This window comes from Rhipicephalus sanguineus, chromosome 8, assembly GCF_013339695.2.
Source record: "Rhipicephalus sanguineus isolate Rsan-2018 chromosome 8, BIME_Rsan_1.4, whole genome shotgun sequence".
NCBI lineage: Eukaryota > Metazoa > Arthropoda > Arachnida > Ixodida > Ixodidae > Rhipicephalus > Rhipicephalus sanguineus.
The window spans coordinates 87,667,136-87,689,227 of record NC_051183.1 but is presented as its reverse complement, the minus strand read 5'-3'; the positions used below and the strand labels follow the sequence as shown (position 1 = coordinate 87,689,227).

At 43.6% G+C, this 22,092-nt stretch overlaps 1 protein-coding gene across 5 annotated transcripts in view; it reads right to left on the bottom strand.

The window, feature by feature from the left end:
- Positions 1 to 22,092, bottom strand: part of LOC119402197 (synaptotagmin-2) — a 318,421-nt gene that overhangs the window by 13,380 nt on the left and 282,949 nt on the right. For 4 of the 5 annotated variants that reach the window (XM_049418538.1, XM_037669311.2, XM_037669312.2 and 1 more), the window contains 2 exons: positions 3,962 to 4,203; positions 1,377 to 1,565 (listed from right to left, as the gene is read on the bottom strand). In XM_049418538.1, coding sequence (XP_049274495.1) covers positions 1,377 to 1,565; positions 3,962 to 4,203 — 431 coding nt within the window. The remainder of the gene's footprint in view (positions 1 to 1,376; positions 1,566 to 3,961; positions 4,204 to 22,092) is intronic. The other variant, XM_049418539.1, reaches the window with a different exon arrangement.

Below are 22,092 nucleotides of genomic sequence, written 5' to 3'. Positions count from 1 at the left end.
AAGCTTCATTGCCGCGAAGACTTGTTAAGCAAGGTGTTAAGCAAGCTTTCCGGGTTTTTCCAAGAAAAGGTGTGCGTGGGAGTCTCGTATTCGCAAAAAATCTTGGAGGCCGCATTTTTATGTTTTTGTTGAATTCCGTACGATGATTGGATAGAAAAACTTTACTAAAGTTCATTTGTAGCGCCACCGTACGGGGGCGCTACAAATATTGACATTCACTCCAAAATTTGTTGTTTCATTTTCCTTGACAATTTGTGAAACTCTAAGTGGCAGTGCAAAGCAAGTGCAGCAAGCGAGTTTTAGGAAACAAAAAAAACAAACAAACAATACAACGGTAACAAGTTATACTAAACAAAAACACCCTTTATATCAGCGCCTCGAACCCGTGTCCTTGGAGTGGGAAGCGGGTATTGTACTTCTGGACCATTTTGGTGGAGCCGCGCGCAGCTCTAAATGACCGCATATTGCAGGCTATTCACTGCTGTGCCACAAATCAATTTACCCTCTTTTGGCTTCACTTACGATGCATTTGTGGTGCAGCCGTTCCAAGCATTCCCCTGGTCCTAGTACACTCTAGCCATACGAAAGCCACTTCTTAACCTTGAGGTTAAGGAGAAATTTCCAGAGTTACATATATAATCATATCCCTAGAAACTACTTGTAAGCAAGAAAAAAAAGTAGTTTGCACAATTTTGTTTGAAATGGTTCCACAAGCGCAAAGAAAAAAGCATTGCGACGAAAATTTTAGTTTCAAATGGTAAAAATGGGGGTCCGCAAACGGCGACATTCGTCACGAACATGGCAAAAACACCCCTGATAAATTTATATCCTGGCTTTCAGTGCTTTCAATATATTTATGATTCCCAAAAACCAATAGCATAGCTTTTGTTCACTGTACCTTGTATCAATAAACAATTATTTGCGAAACTTTAAATAGTTGGGCCTAAGCAACCTCGTGCTGCGCGAGCTCCTCGCCGTCGTTTGCTTTCGTGTGCGCACCAGCCACTAAAGTTGATTTGTACTCCTCACTCTTGGAGTATGGTCAATAACACTCTGGCAAACAAAGGCGCAAGTTTTCAATGACACTGAGCAGGTTGTTGTCGTTTAGTTTGCTTAAGAAGCCATGCCCACGAACGTGAACGCAGACAGCGACGATGACAATCATGACTCAAGACAAAGGGCGCAGTAAACAAGGAACAAGAAGTGTACGACGTTGTTTCTGGTTTCTTGTTATCTTGAGCATTCAAACTTGAGTGAGGACTTTAATTCTCCCTGTATTCATTGCACTTAAATAATTCTCAAGTGCACTAGAGTAAAAGCACTTTCGAAAGCCATTCATACATGAGGTAAAGCCTCCTCTCTGGTGGTGAGCGTACCCTTATGGTGACGAAGAGTTTTCCAGCGGGAAAGCCTTGTGATGACGAAGCAGTGGGTGAGGATGGCTGGAACCTGAGCAGTATTGTCACCTTGCCCAGCATCGGCGGTGCCTCCTCCAGACCTTCCACGCTGCCAACCACGTCGCCAGAATTGTCGCTCTGCGAACAGCCGTTGCAAGCAGGAAAACGCTGTTGCTGGTGTTATATGCTGTTGCTAGCATTGATTTTTTTATCTACGCTAACACACGTATACTGATAAGTGATAACATTTGATTTTTAGATAAACTGATCCAAACTTTGTAGACAGTAAAAAAAAAAAACGTCACTTGTTACGATTACAGTGCCGAATTGTATAAGCGTGATACTCCGGAAATGTATATTGATGTACAATAATGGAGGCAACATTCTATGTGTATGTGACGTGCAGTTGTTGTTAGTTTATCAATCACATAGGAACACTTGGATTAAGTTGCAGTGACGAGAACACCAATTTACTGATGTCAAGAAACGAGAAATGGTAGCATACTGAAGTTTTAAACCAAGTAACCCGGCCACATTGTTACAAAACATTATCAAAGGCGTAAACGTTAGAGCGGCCATTCTGGAAAGACCTTGGGCATGCACTGTCTACATAATATTTAATGTCTGCTACACACAAGGTCGCGACAAAGCAAGTTGAAGCGGAATAATCACTCTTTACTAGGAAATCCCGTACAGTTAGTTATGTGCATACAAGACTATCCTCGGCGGTCATTTCGACGACTATTTCAGAATTTGATCTATATCGAGAGCGGACATGCGGAAACTACATGCGAGTCTTAACAAGTGGGAACTTCCAGTGTTGTCAACGCGGAAACAATCAATATGAACACCCCTGAAAAATAAAGCTACACACATATATGTGTAGGCATATTTTAGGAGTTACTTTCTCGAAACAAAATGACGAATTGCGCGTTTGTTTACCGTCCACTTTTGTTTCCTCTGCGCGCGAGCTGTAGCCGGTTTCTCGAGATACTAACATCCTGTTAACCCAAAACTTACTGCCACTCTAATAAACGCAGCATGCTGTAAACAGCTCCAAAAATTTTTCAAAACCAATATCATCTATTCACTTGATGTTGAATGTCTCAAAATAGGTGTGTTTCTGTGAAGGACTAAAGAGATCCCTCTCGGGCAATGTCCGTACTAGGAAAGCTACATACGTCACGCCATCGTTTGGATATCTACAGCCGAGCAGGGACTTCCCAGAACAAGTGTGAAGTGACCGTCCGATACAATGAAACAAATGAATTGCAGTACAATAGAAACTAAAATATATAATAGTGCTTGTACCAGCTGTTCTGATTCAACGGAAAGAATTTTGAAGCTTTAATACAGACAGTGTTGATGTTGTCGTGCTATCTTCAGGAGTGTTGCAAAATTTTCGTCACACATATGGGCGTATGCTTCTTTCGTGAAATCTAGCCCGGCTATAGACTTTATGACATGTAATATGTGTGTAGGTGAAAAGGGGTTCTCTACAGGGTCGTTTTCTTATTATAAAACAGTAAACTTTACCGCTTCTGAAGTGGTCTGCGCATGAGCAACAATTCCAAGATAAGGGTAGCAAGGGCGCCAGCCATACTACATTTGACAGCGCACCTAAACATCTTAGTTTCAAGTTTTCAATTACAATCGTGCTGCAACAAATACCGCTTTTGTCGATTTTATTGGTACGACTCAAAAGATTAAAGTGGGTGGAGCAATTCCACAGCTATAAGCTGCATAAAAATTGAGCATTGACGTAAGCATTGAGCAACGATGTATTCAGCGGAAGAAATATATGAACTGCGTATTGGCCACCATTATTCTGAGTGCACACGTAAAAGCGTGAGGTTAACTGAAAATTACGGAAAGCAGCAGTGAATCAGCAGTAATAGATGGGTCATGAACTTAGGAAACACGAAAAAATGGGCAGTTTTCTTTATAGCTGATATAGAAAATTATCAAAAAAGATCCACACACAACCACCAGACAGAAATAGTGGTTGTCTTAGTTTACTTTCTGTTTGTATGTGCCGGTTTTCGCATGCTGCCTCCTACAACTATCAAAGTCGGTAATAATCGATCTTCGACTTCACCTGTTCCCAGATGATTGATGTAATGAAATCAGCGTTTCTTTTTTGCCAATTTTCGATTGTTTCATTGTTTCTCTCTTATCATGCATGTGGTCGTTAAGACCATGTGAATAAATTGGGCTAATACACGTTCCAAACACGGATATCATGGAATTTATTTTTCTCAAAACTCGATTTGCAGTTGGAATCGCCTACCATTTCCGCTACGGCGCTTTGAATCGCGCTTGCTTATGAGCGTTGAAAAATAATAGTGCACTCCTCATTTTATGCCAAGCCCAAAAAAGTTTTTGGTATACAGCTTTAACGCTTGTCGCTTTTCTACGTGTAACTTTCACGCACTGCAATACTACGCACGCAATGTGTGTAAATTGATCGAATAAATAAAGAAATAAAGTCACAGGTGCTAAACAAAGAAGAACTGCGCCGGTGTGTAACGTAAATGTGAATCTATAGTTTAAATGGCACTCACGTAGACCGATGCCTCTCCGCGACTGCTGGCCGTGGACATGCTGCTGTATGTAGAGTCCCGGGCCGCCCGGCTGCGCACGAAAGGCAGCAGGACGATGGAGCCGCCCACGCCGCCTGTAGCACCCACCAGTCCGCCACCCTCGGCACCCTTCCCTTCCCCGGTAGCCGGCACGGACTTGGTGGAGACGGGACATGCCGGCAGTGGGATCACGTCAGTGCCGTAGTAGAGCTTCTTGCGTTTCTCTGCACAGTTAAATATGAGAAGGGAATACGTGAACGCACACGCTAACTGTGGCGGCGAGCGAGAGGGAGACAAGACATCCGGTTCAGGTGTTATGAACACATTTACGTCGCATTAAGAGGCTGTTTTAGTTGACCTTGACATTTTGATGTCAAGGTCAACATGTCAAGGTCAAATAACAATTTTGATGTATATCAAGCTAGCGAAACGAACGCCAGACACCATGATCGTGTCACATAAGCCATGCTGTACATGACATGCGTGTCATGATTGTCATGTTACCATCTGTTATTTGTGTTCGTCACATAGTCACGACCCGCTATACCAATTTTGGTGTATATCAAGCTGGCGAAACGGCCGCCAGCGCACCATGAGCGGGGCACGTAAGTCATGCCGTACATGACATGCGTGCCATGATTTTCATGTTAACTCCTGTTATTTATGTTCGTCACACAGTCATGTCACGCGATACCAATTTTGGTGTATATCCAGCTAGTTCAACGACCGCCAGCTCACCGTGAGCGTGGCACGTAAGTCATGCTGTACATGACATGCGTGTCATGATTTTCATGTTAACTCCTGTTATTTGTGTTCGTCACACGGTCACGTCGCGAGATATCAATTTTGGTGTATATCAAGCTAGCGAAACGGCCGCCAACGCACCATGAGCGTGGCACGTAAGTCATGCTGTACATGACATGCGTGTCATGATTTGCACGTTAGGACCTGTCACTTATGTTCGTCATACACTGTTGTCACGCCATACCAATTTCGGTATATATCAAACTAACGAAACGGCCGCAAGAGCACCAAAACAGTGGCATGTAAATCATGTCGTTCATGACATCGATATCATGATTGTCATGTTATGACCTGTCATTTGTGTTCGTCATAAGGTCATGTTACGCCATACCAATTTTGGTGTAGATCCTATTAACGAAACGGCCAGGGGAGCACAAAGTCGTAGGCGGCTAGATAGATAGATAGATAGATAGATAGATAGATAGATAGATAGATAGATAGATAGATAGATAGATAGATAGATAGATAGATAGATAGATAGATAGATAGATAGATAGATAGATAGATAGATAGATAGATAGATAGATAGATAGATAGATAGATAGATAGGTAGATAGATAGGTAGATAGATAGATAGATAGATAGATAGATAGATAGATAGATAGATAGATAGATAGATAGATAGATAGATAGATAGATAGATAGATAGATAGATAGATAGATAGATAGATAGATAGATAGATAGATAGATAGATAGATAGATAGATAGATAGATACGCTCAAAGTCGCAGAAGTTCACTAAGGAATGCATCGCATTTAAAAATTGGCTAGATCCCACGTACCGTGGGAATCGATGTTATGCGAAGCATGCGTGGTATGGTGACTGTGGCGTAATTTTTCACATTGAGCGAATCGTTACGGAATGACGCTAGAGAAATGTGGAAGAGGTATATGTACACTCATATGCTTAAGAGTCGCATATGTGTTATATAACTAGTCTTTTACACTCTAAAAGGAAAAATACGTTCTTTGTGCGCAAAACGTTTCAGAAAAGAAGGGACCCTTTACAGTTGCGTAACGATGCCAACAGCAACATGGGTGTTACCAACACCAGACGCGGTAAGCTGATATAAAGTGCTTATATTCTTCAATACTGGATAGCACGAATCCGAACAGGACAAAGAAGGAGCACAGATGCACAGGACAGGCGTTACTCGCAACTAATCTTCATTCAGGAAAGTTTCCCTAGATATATAGGCAACCGCGTGCCACGCGCAGGCGTACTGCACGTACATACGTTACAGTCACAGTTTCAGTTTTTATAGTTATACTTGTCGGTTATGACGGAGAACGCACGCACGTTTCACGAACCCATGTGTATGGGCAGAAGGGGTTCTTGACAGTTCTTGCACAAGGTCATTATCACCATGCCCAGTGAGCACCAGCAGCTGGAGCGGACTAGTTAATCGGATGCGTTCGTAATCGCGGATGTGAGGAGTCTAAGTGTAGTGAGGTGCGAGGTATAGTGCAGCTGGTGGAAATGCTGGATGCCTCCTACGATGAAATGATCTATGATGCCTCCTGTCGTGGACGTGGCAGTGAGGTCTTTTGATGCCTTGTCCACATCTAAGCCGCCTTTCAAGCAGTATAAGGACGAAGCGTGTTGGGTCTTGATAAATCAATGTTCAAGTCACCGGTAATGATCAGAGGCCTGGTCCTCCCAGAATATTTATTGTAGGAAGCATTGACCCCGGTTTTTGCGTAATTTACGTGGTCCACGTTGCGGACCAAGAGGACGAGTGGATGGTAGTCGAGCGTCCCCCAGGGATGTCCTGTCTTCAGCTTCCTCACTTTCCTTGCGTCAGCTGCGCTGGTGTAGCGGTTACGTTGCTCGACTGCTGACCCGAAGGTCGCGGGTTTGATCCCGGCCGCGGCGGTCGCATTTCGATGGAGGCAAAATGCTAGATGCCCGTGTACTTTGCGATATCGGTACACGTTAAAGAATACCCGATGGTCAACATTTCCGGAGCCCTTCGCTGCGGCGTCTCTCATAATCATATCGTGGTTTTGGGACATAAAACCCTTACAATTATTATTATTACCACTTTACTTGCGTGTCAATGTGTGTGTTCGCGGTTACCGTGTTTGTTGAGACTCTGTATCGCCTGTGGCACATACCCGCATAACATGAACTCTGGTATACGGGTATGTGCCACATGTGTCTGAGAGAAAAGGTTTCATGACGTACGCGATAGGTATTTTACGTTATTCATGTGGTGACCAGTGAATCGTGTTCGTCATACACTGATCCCCTGCTATGCCAATTTTGGTATATTGCAAGTTATGGAGACGACGAGGAGAGCGCCCAGACGTAGGCGGCTAGATAGATAGATAGATAGATAGATAGATAGATAGATAGATAGATAGATAGATAGATAGATAGATAGATAGATAGATAGATAGATAGATAGATAGATAGATAGATAGATAGATAGATAGATAGATAGATAGATAGATAGAAACGGCCAAAGTGCCAGAGGTTCGCTAAGAAATGCTTCACATTTAAAAAACGCATGGCAGATTTACTGCATACATCCCTTTTCCGAGTTTTTATCGATTCCTTTATACTGTGTTTTGATGATTCAGGACTACAACGTATGTCAGGTCAAGCCAGTGCATCTTAGATGCCTAAAAAGTTATTAAGGTTACTTGGAACAGTCAGAGACAACCAACACTCCAACACTGTAAACGTAGCGCAAGCCGAGCACGACAGAAATGAGAAAAAAATAATAATATGTAAGGACATGGGCAAGTAGACACGAAAGATATATTTTGAACAATTCAAGCTGAAATTTGGGCTAGTTGGTTTTGACTTGAATACGTATTACTAGCGGGCCTAATACAGGCACTAAGAAAGACGCACATAGGACGTCCGCTTTGATATTTTGAACAAGCACGACAAACATGAGCCAAAAGCTCTTCAGAAAAAATCTTCGGAAGAAATGAAGTAGCCGCCATAATAGAGACAGGAGGCACGATAGCACGTGGGAGCTGACCTGCTCCTTTAATCAAAAGCCCGGTGCTGCTTGGGTCACGAGGGAGCGCCTCCAGTTCCGGGTCACCGAAGCCCGTCCCAGTTTCCCACAAAAACTCACTCGCCAACATCTTCCACTCCTTTATTACCTTTCCCCCACCTCGCCGACACGTGTTTGAGGATGCGCGCTTCCCCATAGAAATTTCGCCAGCGCTTTCGTTGCTCACCCTGGCGACGAGGAACGGAGATACAGAACACCGATCCGTGACCTCCGAGACTGGCGAGGAGCAAAAGGTTCGTCGTTGCAATCTCGGAGGCAGCGATCTGCCGCAAGAGGAGTGCGCCTCCGATGAAATTGGTTGCGCTATCGGCGGCGCTAGAAACTGGGTCAGTGCGAAGAAACGCTAGTATGCGCTGCGCTCTTTCGCGAAGAAAAAAGGGGGGCGAAGAAAGGCGAGGGATGATTGATCGGAGATTCGGCGGTGGCGTCGTCTTCAATTTCAAGAATAAGAAATACAGATGATAGAGTGGCATATCCTTTATGTTATTAGGTCCCAGGTTGGTATCAACGATGCAGGGAATGTGTTATCATACACTTAATAACTCTAATATATTTCACCTAATGTGGCTCAGATTTCTATCTGGGCTGACGGTCTTGCTTCAAGCGGCGCTGGAGTAAAGAGTGAACGGCGCCGGCACATTTTACGCATAATCATGGTAATCACGGCATTTTGCTTTTTGTCGTCGATCAAAATGTGCTCGCTCAGCCTAGCCACAGGAAAAGTTCCAGGCCATAATTTTACAGTTCACATACGTCCTTGCGCAGTGGCTGCCTCTTCAGCTTGGAGCTGAGGATTCTTGGAGGCGAATTACGTGAGCCGTTACAGGCGATAACGAGGAGAGAGTTGCGCTATGAATAGTATCTGCTCTTCTGCGTTTTCGGCCAGGACAACGCCAGAACAAGCAAACTACGTGTGCTATTACAGGCCGTAATTAGAGCTGTGCTATATTATCAGCTTTTGCACTTGTTCCTTAAGGACCACGCTTTAAAGAACAGCGTTAGAAGCAAATTGCGTGTTCTATTACAGGCGATAATGAAGGTAGGGTTGTGTTGCAAATAATATAAGCTTTTCCACGTATTCTGCAAGAACCACAGTTTAAAGAACAAATTCCCAATAAAAACTCCATTGTTCCGTACGACACAAAGCACGAGTGCTCAAGTTAACTGAAAATGATTAGCACTGACGGTCGCGCCCATCATCCCCAGGTAACTACTAAAAAAATAGAACATCTTAGCCTGCAGAAAATGTACATCTTCAAATTCTCAACGGTTGTTCAGAAACGCGTCATAAACAACGCCAAATTTACTGATGATTTTGGCAGGAAGTTTCCGGGTGACAAACACTGTCGGAGAAAAAGGGGTGCCCTACATTCAGTGTGTTTTTTTTGTTTTTTTTTACATCCTACGAGGCGTCGCTACTTGGTCTGCATGAAAATGTGCTAGTGTGTTTGTAATAAGAAACGACAACAGCCGTAAATGAAGTGATCTAAATTCTCGATCTCGATATAGCATATTTCATACACTCTTATTCACGCTCTTATTCACACTCTTATTCACACACCTTACATTTCTAAGAAGGTTCCGCAAATTTAAATGATAGAAAATCGTATGCAGGAATTCAGATTTCTCTCTACATGTGGTTAACTTAGCGGTCATACTGTCTTACCCCCCCCCCCCTTTCCTGCTTCCATTTTCATTTCATTTGTCCAGCGATGTTTCAATTGCGGACAGTTTTAAAAGCTAACCGATGATTACGGCATCATCGCAAAATCGTATTTTCGGTACTTCTTTGCTTTCACGCAAATAAAATGTGCACTACAAATGTGAAATGTTAATTACAAATGTGCACTACGAAACAGAGAGAAAAGTGGACAAGTAATGACAATATATTTTATACTGAAGCTGGGTTTAGGCATTACGACGACAAAATAGAAAATACCGACTTTGTTTATAAACCAATTTAGTCCGTCATGTTACGCAACCAGATGTTTTCATTCATGCTGTAACATGCAGGCGCTGCCTCTCAGCTTGGCGCTGAGGATTCTTGGAGGCGAATGACGTGCGCCGTTACAGGCGATAACGAGGATAGAGTTGTGCTATAAATAGTATCAGCTCTTCTGCGTGTTCGGCCAGGACAACGTAAGAACAAGCAAACTACGTGTGCTATTACTGGCTATAATAAGAGTTGTGCTATAAATAATATCAGCTTTTGCTATATATATTTCAGTGCGTTTTGTATCAAGGATATGCGGGCAGCGGTACTGAACTAAACAGATACACAGGAATTGACCAACGACGTGCGGACGTACAGTTTTCGCGAATGTCACAAAAAGAAAGACAACATTGCTTTCAGGCGCTAAAATTCCTTGGCACACCTATCACCGTCAAACGCATTTTTCCTTCCCCACTGGCCTTCGGAATTCCAGACGACTGCGACAATCTCACACATTTCTTGAAAGGCCACTTTCTTGCGCTTCAGTGCGAATTAGACGTAGTGCAGTGAAAATAGATATAAATAATTCACCGCACATAAGAAAGATTGATTGACATTGATGGATGGCGAGCTGTAGAGTTACGAAACACAGTTCAGGGGCTGTAACATCCTTTTATTATTGAGAGCCTCTGCTACACATCGTGACGCCATGATATGGTTTACCCGCACCGAACTCAATCTTTCAAAGGAACTTGAGCGCCGGTAAAGATCGCTTGGAAACCGCTTACTGCGCGACAGACAGCTATATTTCCGAGGACAGTGGGGCCACCGGTCGTTTATTTCGTGCTACTCGACGCGTCTCAGTAGTTGCGTAAGAAAAAAAACGCAGTAGAATTCCCGGACTGAGACACCACAGTGCCCCGTGAGATCATTTCGTCTCCATTAGCACGTTGGAAACTTATGAAGAAACGGTAAACTTGTGTCTTCGATATAAATTCCCGTGGCAAATATATATCCAGCAATACAGACGAACTTACTTTTGACATTATTTTTGTATGTGTTGACTTGAGCCAAACAAGGTCATGAAACGCGGAATGTGCCGACCCAACCGTTTTTCATGCGTACGTGTATATCGTAGCACTGTCCGTATCGTTGTAAAAGATTAAAGGCACCAAATTTACCAGCCCAACATGCCAGCACCAAGACCGATCCGCAAAATAGTCTGCCGTAAATACACTGCCATACTGCGCTGGGAGGACGACAAGACAATGGTCACAATTCTTTGCAAAGTGTTTAACTTCGCTCCCAATGACGAATAGTCCACTTTCTTGCGAGGACTCAGTCTATAGTTTATGTATATTTTGCGGGGGGAAAAAGAGAGTGTCTGTGTAGTTCAAGATGGCTCAACCACTGACCATATCTCTTCAGCCATCAGGATAAAAAAATATGCATTTAAAATATAGTGAATCATTTGTATAGTTGACCTGACCGTTTCTTCCTGTGAAAGATGTTTGTGTAAAATACTAACCACGCTTAACTTCCGTCCTACTTCGCGCCTCACATTATGCACTAAGATGTGGCTGCCTTTCCATTTTCACTCTTCCTAACATGCATCTGTATATATATATATATATATATATATATATATATATATATATTCAGTGGGAAAGTTCAGTGGGTCCGATACGTATAGGAAACCAAGACGGTGCACGTACGAGAAGCAATACTTTATGCCTAACGTATCGGCCGTGGCGCGACGGCCTTCGTCAGAGACTTGTTTTCCTATATATATATATATATATATATATATATATATATATATGTATACACATATAAGGAGAGAGAGACACAACATCCGTACGCTGGGCTTGCAGTTTTATTTCTCCGCTTCTTCCTCTGTCCTTGCGCTAGACGAGCCCGAGCCCCACTGCCGCACTTCGTCGTATATATATATGTTACTCATGTTGACTCTGCCGTCTCATTAAGCCTCAAATGTGTAACGCCGCAAAATTTATGGTGGAACACCCACACGTAGTACTATAAGCACTTGCCGAAGAGCCAAATTTAGCTAGGTCGTCCCACGCAAATTCTAATTGCGGCAAACTTGAGGCCCACGTTTCGGCACTGGCAAACAGTATCAGTAGTGAGGAGACTCGTGATTTTTTTTTTGCTTAGTAACCGGTAATTAGCTTGTACATCAAATGAAGAACAGGATTACTTGAATAACATGAAACGTAGTAGTAGCTCTTTTTCTTGCTCTTTTGCCTCGAGCAAGCTAATAAGTTACTCCTAAATATAACCTTCGCTCTAAGTAGTTTAGCATTTTGTTAAGAAACATATATCCGAAGCAGCTAATAGAGCAAACGCACACATATTGTCTGGAGTAAGACGGAAGTTTCCGTTACGACGAAAGCTGGGGGAAGATTCAGCCTTGGTGAAACACTAGTCCAACACGTTTTTTTTTTTTATCTATTGAAGTTACTAACTACCCGCTGCGTGTAATAACCAACGCGCTTCCACACCACACGCGCGTATAATTGCACGGCCTTTTAATTTCGTTCCGAAGCACAGATGGACGTTGTCCCCTCGCAAAAAACATGTTGCTTGTTAACGAAGCCCAAGTTATCGGGAGATATGTGAGGCGCCGAATGGAAGGGAAAAATTATTTCAGAATGGGTTTCCTCACGGCCAGTTTACACCGAAGAGCTTCGGATAGTACCCAGTTATTTTGGACAGCAATGTAATGACCATGCGGTGCCTCTAGTAAATTTCGTGGAGGACGGTACGAAAATAGCGACGCATTCTTTTAAGAGTTAGGATGGAACACACTTTCAATAAATCTGCGAACAGAATTCCGCCTCTCTACGATTTTGGATCGTAGTTTTCTGGTGTTTTTTTTTTTTTTCAGATTCTGATCGGGCACCGACCGTATATAGAGCATGCGTCCGTGTTGCTATGCTTATCTTGCGTTTTCTCCAGTTAAAATTTTAGCTCTTTTTAACTGCGTGTATAAAGCAAGGTATTTTACCCTTTCGCCTTGCAACTGACAACGTCGAAAGATTTGGTTAGATGAGGCTGCGTGCTCAACTTAGTGTTTTCCCCCTCCTAATGTGTAGGGTAGCAAACTGGACGCATAGTCTAGTTAACCTCCCTGCCTTTCCTACATTCCTTCTCTCTCTCTCTCTCTCTCTCTCTTTGTTAATCGCGCACTTCTTTTGATTTTAAACCGTCCCTTTGTCCAAGTTCATGGGCGCATTAACGACTACGTATTAAGTAGACCCCCATGCAGTCAAGTTCTTTTTTTTTGTTTTTCATTTTACCCGAGTTCTTTCCTCAAAGCTAGTCCTGGCGGCCTTTTAATGTCGATGGTTAAAATATGGCTGTTGCCACAAGCAAAATCAACATCAAGAAAATGCGAGCAAGATTTTATTTATTTGTGTATTGAAGACATGTTCAGGGTCACATCGCAGTGCAGAATGATCTGGTTACGGAACATTGTACACAACTATGAATTATGACGCCAAATATAATATGAATATTCTCAAATAATTGCCTACAAGGAATCACAGAGCCGACCACACATATTAGTGGACCTTACGAAATGTAATATCCTTCTCATATAATGTCGTCTTGTAATTTATTAATCGAGCGATGATTCACAAAGTTGTAATTTATGCAGGAAGGTTATTCCACTTGGCGGTGGTAGCGGCAGATAATACATTTAAACAAGTTTTTGTCCTTCGTGTGCTGAACACCGGCTTCATAGAAGCGATACAGGCTTTGAGATATGAGATGGGACGTGAACAATGAGTGGCACATACATAACGATCATATTGCAAATATAGCCTACGAAAATGTTTTAAGCGAGATGTCTACAAAGAGTTTCAAGCACAGTTAAATTAGGGCTTCATTTGCACCATCGTTAATTTCGACCTCCGGTAATTTCGACCATGTGGACTGACATCGCATAGTATAGGGGCCCTTAGCATTTCGCCTCCGTCGAAATCCTTTCGCCGCAGCCAGGGTCAAACCCACGACTCTCGATTCAACAGCCGTGCACCATAACCACTGTACTCCCGTGGCGGAACGAGTGTGCTTATTTTGAATAACGGAAAGCAAATATTAGATTTAAATACGGCATTGCGAATAATATCTACAGCCTATTTAGCACTATCCCATCGACTATCAAAGCATATGTATGGACCCTGCTAATACAGGCGAGAGAGCAGCGCTGTTGACTATATCATCATCGTCATCATCAGCCTGTCTACGCCCACTGCAGGGCATAGGCCTCTCCCATGTTCCGCCAATCAACCCAGTCATGTGCTTTCTGCTGCCACGTTATGCCTGCAAACTTCATAATTACATCTGGCCACCTAATTTTCTGTCTCCCCCTCACGCGTTTGCCATCTCTTGGAATCCACTCAGTTACCCTTAATGACCACCGGTTATCCTGCCGACGTGCTACGCGCCCGGACCATATCCATTTATTCTTCTTCATTTCAACTATGATGTCCTTAACCCCCGTTTGTTCCCTGACCTACCCTGCTCTCTTCCTGTCTCTTAAGGTTACACCTGCCGTTTTCCTTTCCATCGCTCGCTGCGTTGATTATATAGGTATACCTAAAAAACGTCAGGCCTGGGCGTGGCGTGCAGCACAGTCACAGTGAAAGCCGTATGAGGGCCTTTCTAGAGCCCGTTCTAAACTCTTTTGGGGAAACTAATACAAGTACACATGCAAGGCAACCACTATGCCACAAATCGTAAATTTTTGTGAAGTAGGGAAGCTCCCACTATGTCATTATTCGTCTTTCGTCGGATAAGCGAGTTACGCGCTGCAAATATGTGAGGTATTATGTGCATTTATTGATGCTGCATGTGGCTAATAACGATCACAAATTATGGTTGAGCGCTTTGTAGTGGGTGGCCAGCTCTAAATCACACACTTGTTGCACCATTAGCATTGTGTGACGCCTTGTTGTTATTTTACTTTTCTGCCGCGCTATATTACACATGTTAACGCGATCCCTTGCCCGACATGACCCCTGTATAGGATCTTTTTGCAAAGGAGTTTCAGACAGCAGCGTGGCTCTGCGGTAGAATACTCGACTACCAGGCAGACGACCCGGGCTCAAAACCCATCCGATCCTGATTATTTTTAATTATTTCGTTTTTTTTCTTATTTCGCGTGATAGTAGTTGCGGACACCGGCGGCGGCGGCAGCGGAAAACTGCCCCACTGCCATTGTTATCTGATAACAGCTTTCACTGTAAAATAGGTTGGTCTAGTTCGGGGATTTGGTTTTCCTGGGTACAGCACGAAAAACAAATGTTTTTTACCCGAATCCAGCACAATATATAACCACATATCCGTTGCTGAAATTATGACCAGGCCCTAAAAATGGCCTCTTCTCATGGCTGAGTTGGTGGTCTATAAGTTTGCCTAGGCAGGCCTGCACTGGCACTGGCAGCCGATGTTAGATGTGCAGTTACCTGTTGGCTCTAGGCAGTCTCATGAACAATATATGGGTGCAGATTGTAGGTCTTCATTTGAGAACTTTCGCAAAGTAGAACGAGAAGTTCATCCGAATATACATAAGAGAGAAATTTTTGTGTTGGTAATTACTGGAAGGGTGCATAACCGCTTTAGCTATTCCCACTTCGCTCTTTCTCGCCGCGACGTTTGTTCGTAGATCCCTGTACCTTGAGTTATTCGATAAAAAGCTAATATATTGGACTGCATTCCGCGAAAATAAGAACAATTTCACGTGCGGTCCTACGCCCGCCGATAGAGATCAAGGTCGCCGGACTGTCCGTAGAACAGAAAGTTGCGGTCTGGAATGACGCAACGCGTTAAAATTGGGACTCCAGGAACAAGCAATAAGTCGAACTGAAAGAAAGCCCGCAGGGGATAGCCAGCATTTTGCAGTGACTTCCCCGAAATGCATATACAGGGATGTGGGACAGTATCGAGTAAGTTCGTGGTCATCAAAACCTCGCGCAGCCTTGAAACTTTGACTAGACGAATACTGTGTGGAAGTCCGTCTAACGTAAAGCAACCACCAGTGCACGAGGAGTAGCTGGTGGGGAAGCGTGCAGTGTCCTACTGCGTCGTTAGCACCACGATGACTAAGGTAATTGATTTATAACCTCGAAACCACGTATTGAAGAAAACAGTACGCATCAACTGGATCTGTCTTGGCTTTCAAAAGTGACGGACACAGTTTTCAAGACATCAATCGCCCGATGACATAATGATTTCATCACATTTATTATTACATTGCCGGAACAATCATGACGCTCTGGCATACTTCAACCTTTCTGTCCACATGTTCTTTTTTATGGTGCTCCCTTAGATCCCTCAACACTAACCACATCCCTCAACACTAAAGAGCGCCCTTACTAGCCGCCGAGGTGTATACGCGGCTATAGCGTAGCGCTCTTTCCAAGAGGTCGCGAGTTCGAATCGAAACCATGGCGCCTGCATTCAGAGTTGTAGTAATGCAAGAACACCCGTGCACTTCAATTTTAGGGCATGTTTTATAGAAATCCGGGAGGTCAAACCTAATTGCGGTGTCTCCACGTTACAGTCAACGTCATCCTGATATCATGGCCACGGTACGTAAATCAAAATTTACGTTAAATGTCACTGCTTTATTGCACATCTAACTTAGAAATATCGGTACAGAAACACACCCGACCCACTATTTTGAGTGTTGTTCTTGCATCCCGTGCTATATTCGTTACGTCAAATGTATAAAGGAAAGTACACCAGCATTCCAAACGTGGAATGATGAATTTATTTGGTAAACACTAACTCTTTTGAAAATTCATGTTGCATTGATTAAAAGCATTTAGTTTGCTTGTTTCTTTGTTTATCTTGCCCAATAAAAGTTACTGACTGCAACAAAGTGGATACTAACAATTTGACACATAACAAAGGACTGCGCCGGTCGGTCATTCCGTGTCACGTAATACTAGGTTTTGTTTACTTCAACTGGCTCGTCAAACTACGGTGGTAAAACACCTATGGAAAGCCGGAATTTTCATTTATGCAACTTCCTAATACCGCCCCTTGTTTTCTACAGCGACATTGATAAATATTCCTTGGTCATTTATTATTACTACGCCGCCGCACGTTGTATAACCTGCCGGGCGAAGGTTAATGCCTAAAACGCTGCACTTCTCGTAAGCTTTAAAAGCTTATTTATGTTTTAGGCATTTCAACTTTTTTTTTTTTTTGCTCACTGCACCAGACATTAATTGCACCAAACATGTCATATAACGCAGTACTTACTGCCGACAGTGACAGGACCTGGGAAGGACACGCTCTTCCAGCGAGCACTTTTGCTGGTAAAAACACGGTAACCTCCCGGCTGGAATAAACACTGCGCCGAGATATCTAAAAGACTGCAGAAAATAGAGAATTTCCTCTCCGCAGTCACCCTTCAGAAGCATAAAAATATAGCAGGTCTCTGTTCAACACCTCTGAGATAATGTGCACAAAAAAGAATGTGCATATAAAAATGAGACGCACCATGCGGCAGCAAATTTCAACGCGTTTTCAAGTAAACATAAATACGGTTGAGTGAACGTGTACGTCAACACGATAATAAAGCGTTCAAGACGGCTCCAAAGCAAAAATCAATACCTCTTTTCGACGTGAGGTGGCACGGATACATTTTATCGTGATGCGGCGCGCATACGAAGTGTTGCGCAAAAGAGAGTGCTTCTTGTGTGTTTTTGTTTTTGTGAAACACAGCGCACGCTCAGCAGCCTAAGTGACTTGTTAAACAGTACAAATATGTCATTAAACATTTTATGACATGGTGTATTAAGCGTTAGGCAACACGAACCGTGGAAATAACGCAAAGTGCCTTGAATGGCGTATGCATCTCGACATGTTTGAGTGCCTTAACCTTAAACATTGTATTGCCTTGCAAGTTCAACATTGTACAGATCATGAACTGTACCCGGGAGAAAATTCCGTGAAAATTGTGACATCTCGTTTAGATACTGTAGCAAATGTTTCCGCGAAATTCGTTAAAGAAGCTACAAGCTCTAGTTTCCTAGTCACCATTTTTTTCGCAAACACTCTTTTCACGAACTTGTTTGTAGTGTCTGAAATTTATTTCATCCTCTTAAAACTATTTAATCATACCTACTGTGATTCTTCCTTTGAAAAAAAAGAAAGCTACAACTTAATAGCGAACGCCAGCTATCGCTTTCAACGATGGCTGACTCGCACACGTGTTGTCAAACGAATATGGCCGCACGTGGATGACCTCGCGTAGCACAAAGAAATATATAAAAAAGAAGAAAGCAAGATCAGCGCTTCGAAAAGGCTACGATGAACGCTCAAGTTCCTTGCCTGTATGTGGAAATACGCCGAGGACACGTTGCAGCCTTGCGGGCTTGCGCATATTGACACAGCCATGCATTGCCCCCGCATGATTCCTGTCAGCGAACGGTGGACTCGTCCGCCACTTCGCGAAATCAAATGCCGGCGATTACACGGAACGCTCAGGATACCGGTGGCTGGGGTGGGTTATTCCTATTATTAGAGCAACAGGAGTGAGTGATAGATTTTTACTCGCCATTAACAATGCTGTTGTGTAGTACTTAGACATTGCCATAGTCGCAATGTCGTCGTATCGTCTTCCGAGACTCTTCACCTCTTTCATTTTTTTGCACCCCTTTTTGCCCTCTCCCACTATATGGTAGACAGCCGGAGACCTGCTCTGGTCATAGTGCCTTTCGTTCCTCTCTATGTTTATCTCTTGCTTCCTGTTGTCTGGCTTCCTACGGCAACGAACATCGTCTCCAAAAATGACAGGTCTATCGAATAGGATGGCCATAAAGGCAATGCGATGTTCCATACAGAAGCCGCATTCACATTCCCACAGGTGAACATTTTCACCGACACTTTTGATAATTAATCACTGAATTAATCGATCAGTCAGTCATTGATTTAACGTGCGCAGTAACAAATGCGAAGTTCCTTTGCTGGCGCACGCAAAAATACATATAGTGTTAGATATATCAAAGAATGTGTTCATGATACAAATATGAACAAAAAGAGGAAAAATTACTAAACAGAAAGTCAGGACAATCAGGAAATAATACATTAACGCAACACACCAAATATAGGGGGGCAGTGATAAATGTAGCCCATAAAAAGAAGCACCAGGTGAGTTGAAAAATCAAGAATAAAATGAATTGTGCAATGTCCGGCGCTATGCTAACATACCTTAAATCTCTGAAGAAAACAAAGATTGCGATATATAAAAAGCATCCCGATCAACAAAATAAGCATTACAAAGACTTTTTATCCTGCGGAAGGTCGCGTAGTTCCAGAGGTACGCAGGTACATGAAAAAGTCTATGCCCTCTGATTTTCTTGCACGGAATTCGAAAACAATACAACTGAGCAGTACAAAGGATCTTATGATACTCCGATGAAGCTTGCAAGAAAGATCAGATCCGCATGCTTTTCTTCGCAGGAAGTGATGGCAAAAACAGTTATCCATCAATGTCGTAACAAGAAACAAGATCCAGAAGAGGCAAAGAAGGGCAGATTGCCGGTGGTCAGTCAGAGCGTTGAAATCTGCACCAAGAGATTCGAAGTGCGGTCGAGGACAGTAAAGGCTATGGTGGAGCGACGAAAATAAGAAATTTGCAGGCATAAAATGGAATATGCTAGCGCCGGACTGGGTGGGTCGGAAATCAATGGGAGAGGCCCTCGCTATGAGTGGACATAAGACAGGCTGATCACGATGGCTTCAAAGTTTATGAGAAATTATTTCCAACTCGTATAGTGCTTGCGCAACGAATCTATGAATTCGTTTTATTTAATTTCATGCGAAATTGCATCTGTACATCAATGAACACCCCTGTGACGCTGCATTTTATGAATTTGCTGATGTGGCAACAGTGGCAACACATTTTTTTCGTGGCGAACGCTTTATCGAGCCAGTTATCAAACAAATCTTGCCCTGCGTGACTGAATGTCTAGCTCAAGTCTATAATCGATGCAAATATCAGCGTAACGTCGCTTTACGCTACGGTTAACTAACAGGCAAGATTCGAGAATAATTGATTGAATAGACGGTGAATTCTGGCATTTATATCAGCAAAACGTTTACCGTTATAAAAAAAACGACAGTCTCAATTACAATGAACACACAACATTATACGTATATAGATCGCGTTTGCCCTGTAAGCCACAGCTTCAGCACACTCACATTGTTATAGTGCAAAACTAGCAATGTTTTCTATAGTGTTTGCCCGAAGCAAATACTTCCTGCGATGGCTACCGCCTACACCCCTTCACCAATCTACGACACGCGAAGGCAACGACCGGCACGCAAGCAAACTTGCCTCTGCGGAATTGCGCTGTGCCAGCTGAAGCATGGGACGAGACCGCCACTAAGAGGAAAGTGCTGTTCACATCGATACGTGAAGCGATGCTTCGTCTCAGTGCCATTGCTATGTTTAGACACCACCGGCTAAGTGCACATTACCGGTCGACCAGTAAAGGCGGCGGAAAGTGGAAGGTCCGGCTAGGTGTAGGTATGCTTTTTGTTTGACCGTGTGCCAAGCACGTCGGTCAATTGACTGCGGAATAAAAGGTTATACTGAAAGCACCGCGTTGGATGTCATCTCATGATAAAGAAACGGGCATCACAAAGTGCCTGAAATACATGAACTCCTAGGACAGGGTATTGCGTGCTGCCGCAGAGGTCACTGTCCCGGTCAGCCACACTGCGACCCTCTTCGCCTCAAACCACCTTCACCTCAAACATTGCTAACGTAGTTCTCGTGCGACGAAGAAAACGGGCACACAAAGCGCATTTAGAGCAGATTTTGGGTCCCTTATGTCCACATTGTAGAACGTACAGGCTGTGCGTGCATATGTGCAAGATATGCACAGAACATGACATTTAGCTATTTCCACTGAAGGACTTCACTCAGATGTCTTGCAGCTGCGAGTTATCTTACCCGTAAAACAATGTCAAGCTTTTCTTCTCCGCAAAAGTGGCTGCTGGTGTTTATTATAGTTTAATCATTACTTCTGTGTTATACGATGAATTATAGTATGTAAGAAGGGCTAAGCTGCCCACCTGCACCACTAACGATAAAGTTACAATGAATTTTAACCATTTGCCGTCTGCTGTCTGCAAGCAGACGCCATCATGCAGCAGCTCGTCTGGTCCGCTGTCGGGAGGTTAAACAGTGCACGTTATTATTTGCGAAGTATTTAGTGCGCCGTCTTTTGTATAGAGGCAAAAGTGGTTACGAGAGTTATAGCGCTGCACGCTTCAGAGGTGCCAGCAGAAAAAAAAAAACGAGAAAACGCCAGGCCTGCGCTGAAACCGCAGCACAGTCACAGCGAAAGCTCGAAGAGCGGCGTTTCTAAAGCACCATTGTAAGCTCTCTTGGGGCTACTAGTACAAGTACACTAGTAAGGTACCCACTACTCCATAAATCACAATTTTTGTGAAGTTCGGAAGCACCTACTAAGCCATTATCCGTCATTCTGCGGAGAAGCGAGGCACCTGCTACACGTCTGTAAGGCATTATGTGCACTTTGTTGACGCGACGACGGATGACGATGAAGAATTATGGCTCAACCCTTTGTAATGGGTTGGAAGCTTTAAACGGCCCACCAGTTATGTAACTTGCATTAGGTGACGCCCGGTCGCTATGTCCCTCTCCCTCCATGCTGTATAACATACGTTGACGTGGGAGAGAGAGGTGGGGGGGGGGGGGGGCGAAGAACTTTACTGAGACCCCGAGGAAATGGATCATGCGCTTATGGGCTTCCTTGGCAACTAATACAAGTGCACTTGCGAGGAACCCACTATGCTATAACTCATTGTAATTTTTGAGAAGTAGGAAAACAGGCATTATGCCATTTTTCGTCACTCTACGGAGAGCCGTGGTACCTGCTAAACGCATGTAAGGCATTATGTGCACTTTGTTGATGCTGTGCCTGATGACGATGAAGAATTATGGCGGAGCCCTTTGTAATGGGTTGGAAGCATTCAACAACCTTCTTGTTGCGCAGTTCGCATTGTGTGACGCCTGATTACATAATTCGCGTTGTGCGACGCTTGGTGTTTATTTTACTCTTCTACCACACTATATTACATATGTTAATGTGGTTCCTTCGCGACATGAAGCCTGTATAGGACCTTTTGCAAAGCAGTTTCAAGCACTGGCATGGCTCAGCGGTTGAATACTGGGCTCCCACGCAGAGGGCCCAGGTTCGAACCTCGTTCCATCCTGGAATTTTTTTCTTATTTCGAGCGATAGTGTTTACGGACACCGGCGGCGGTGG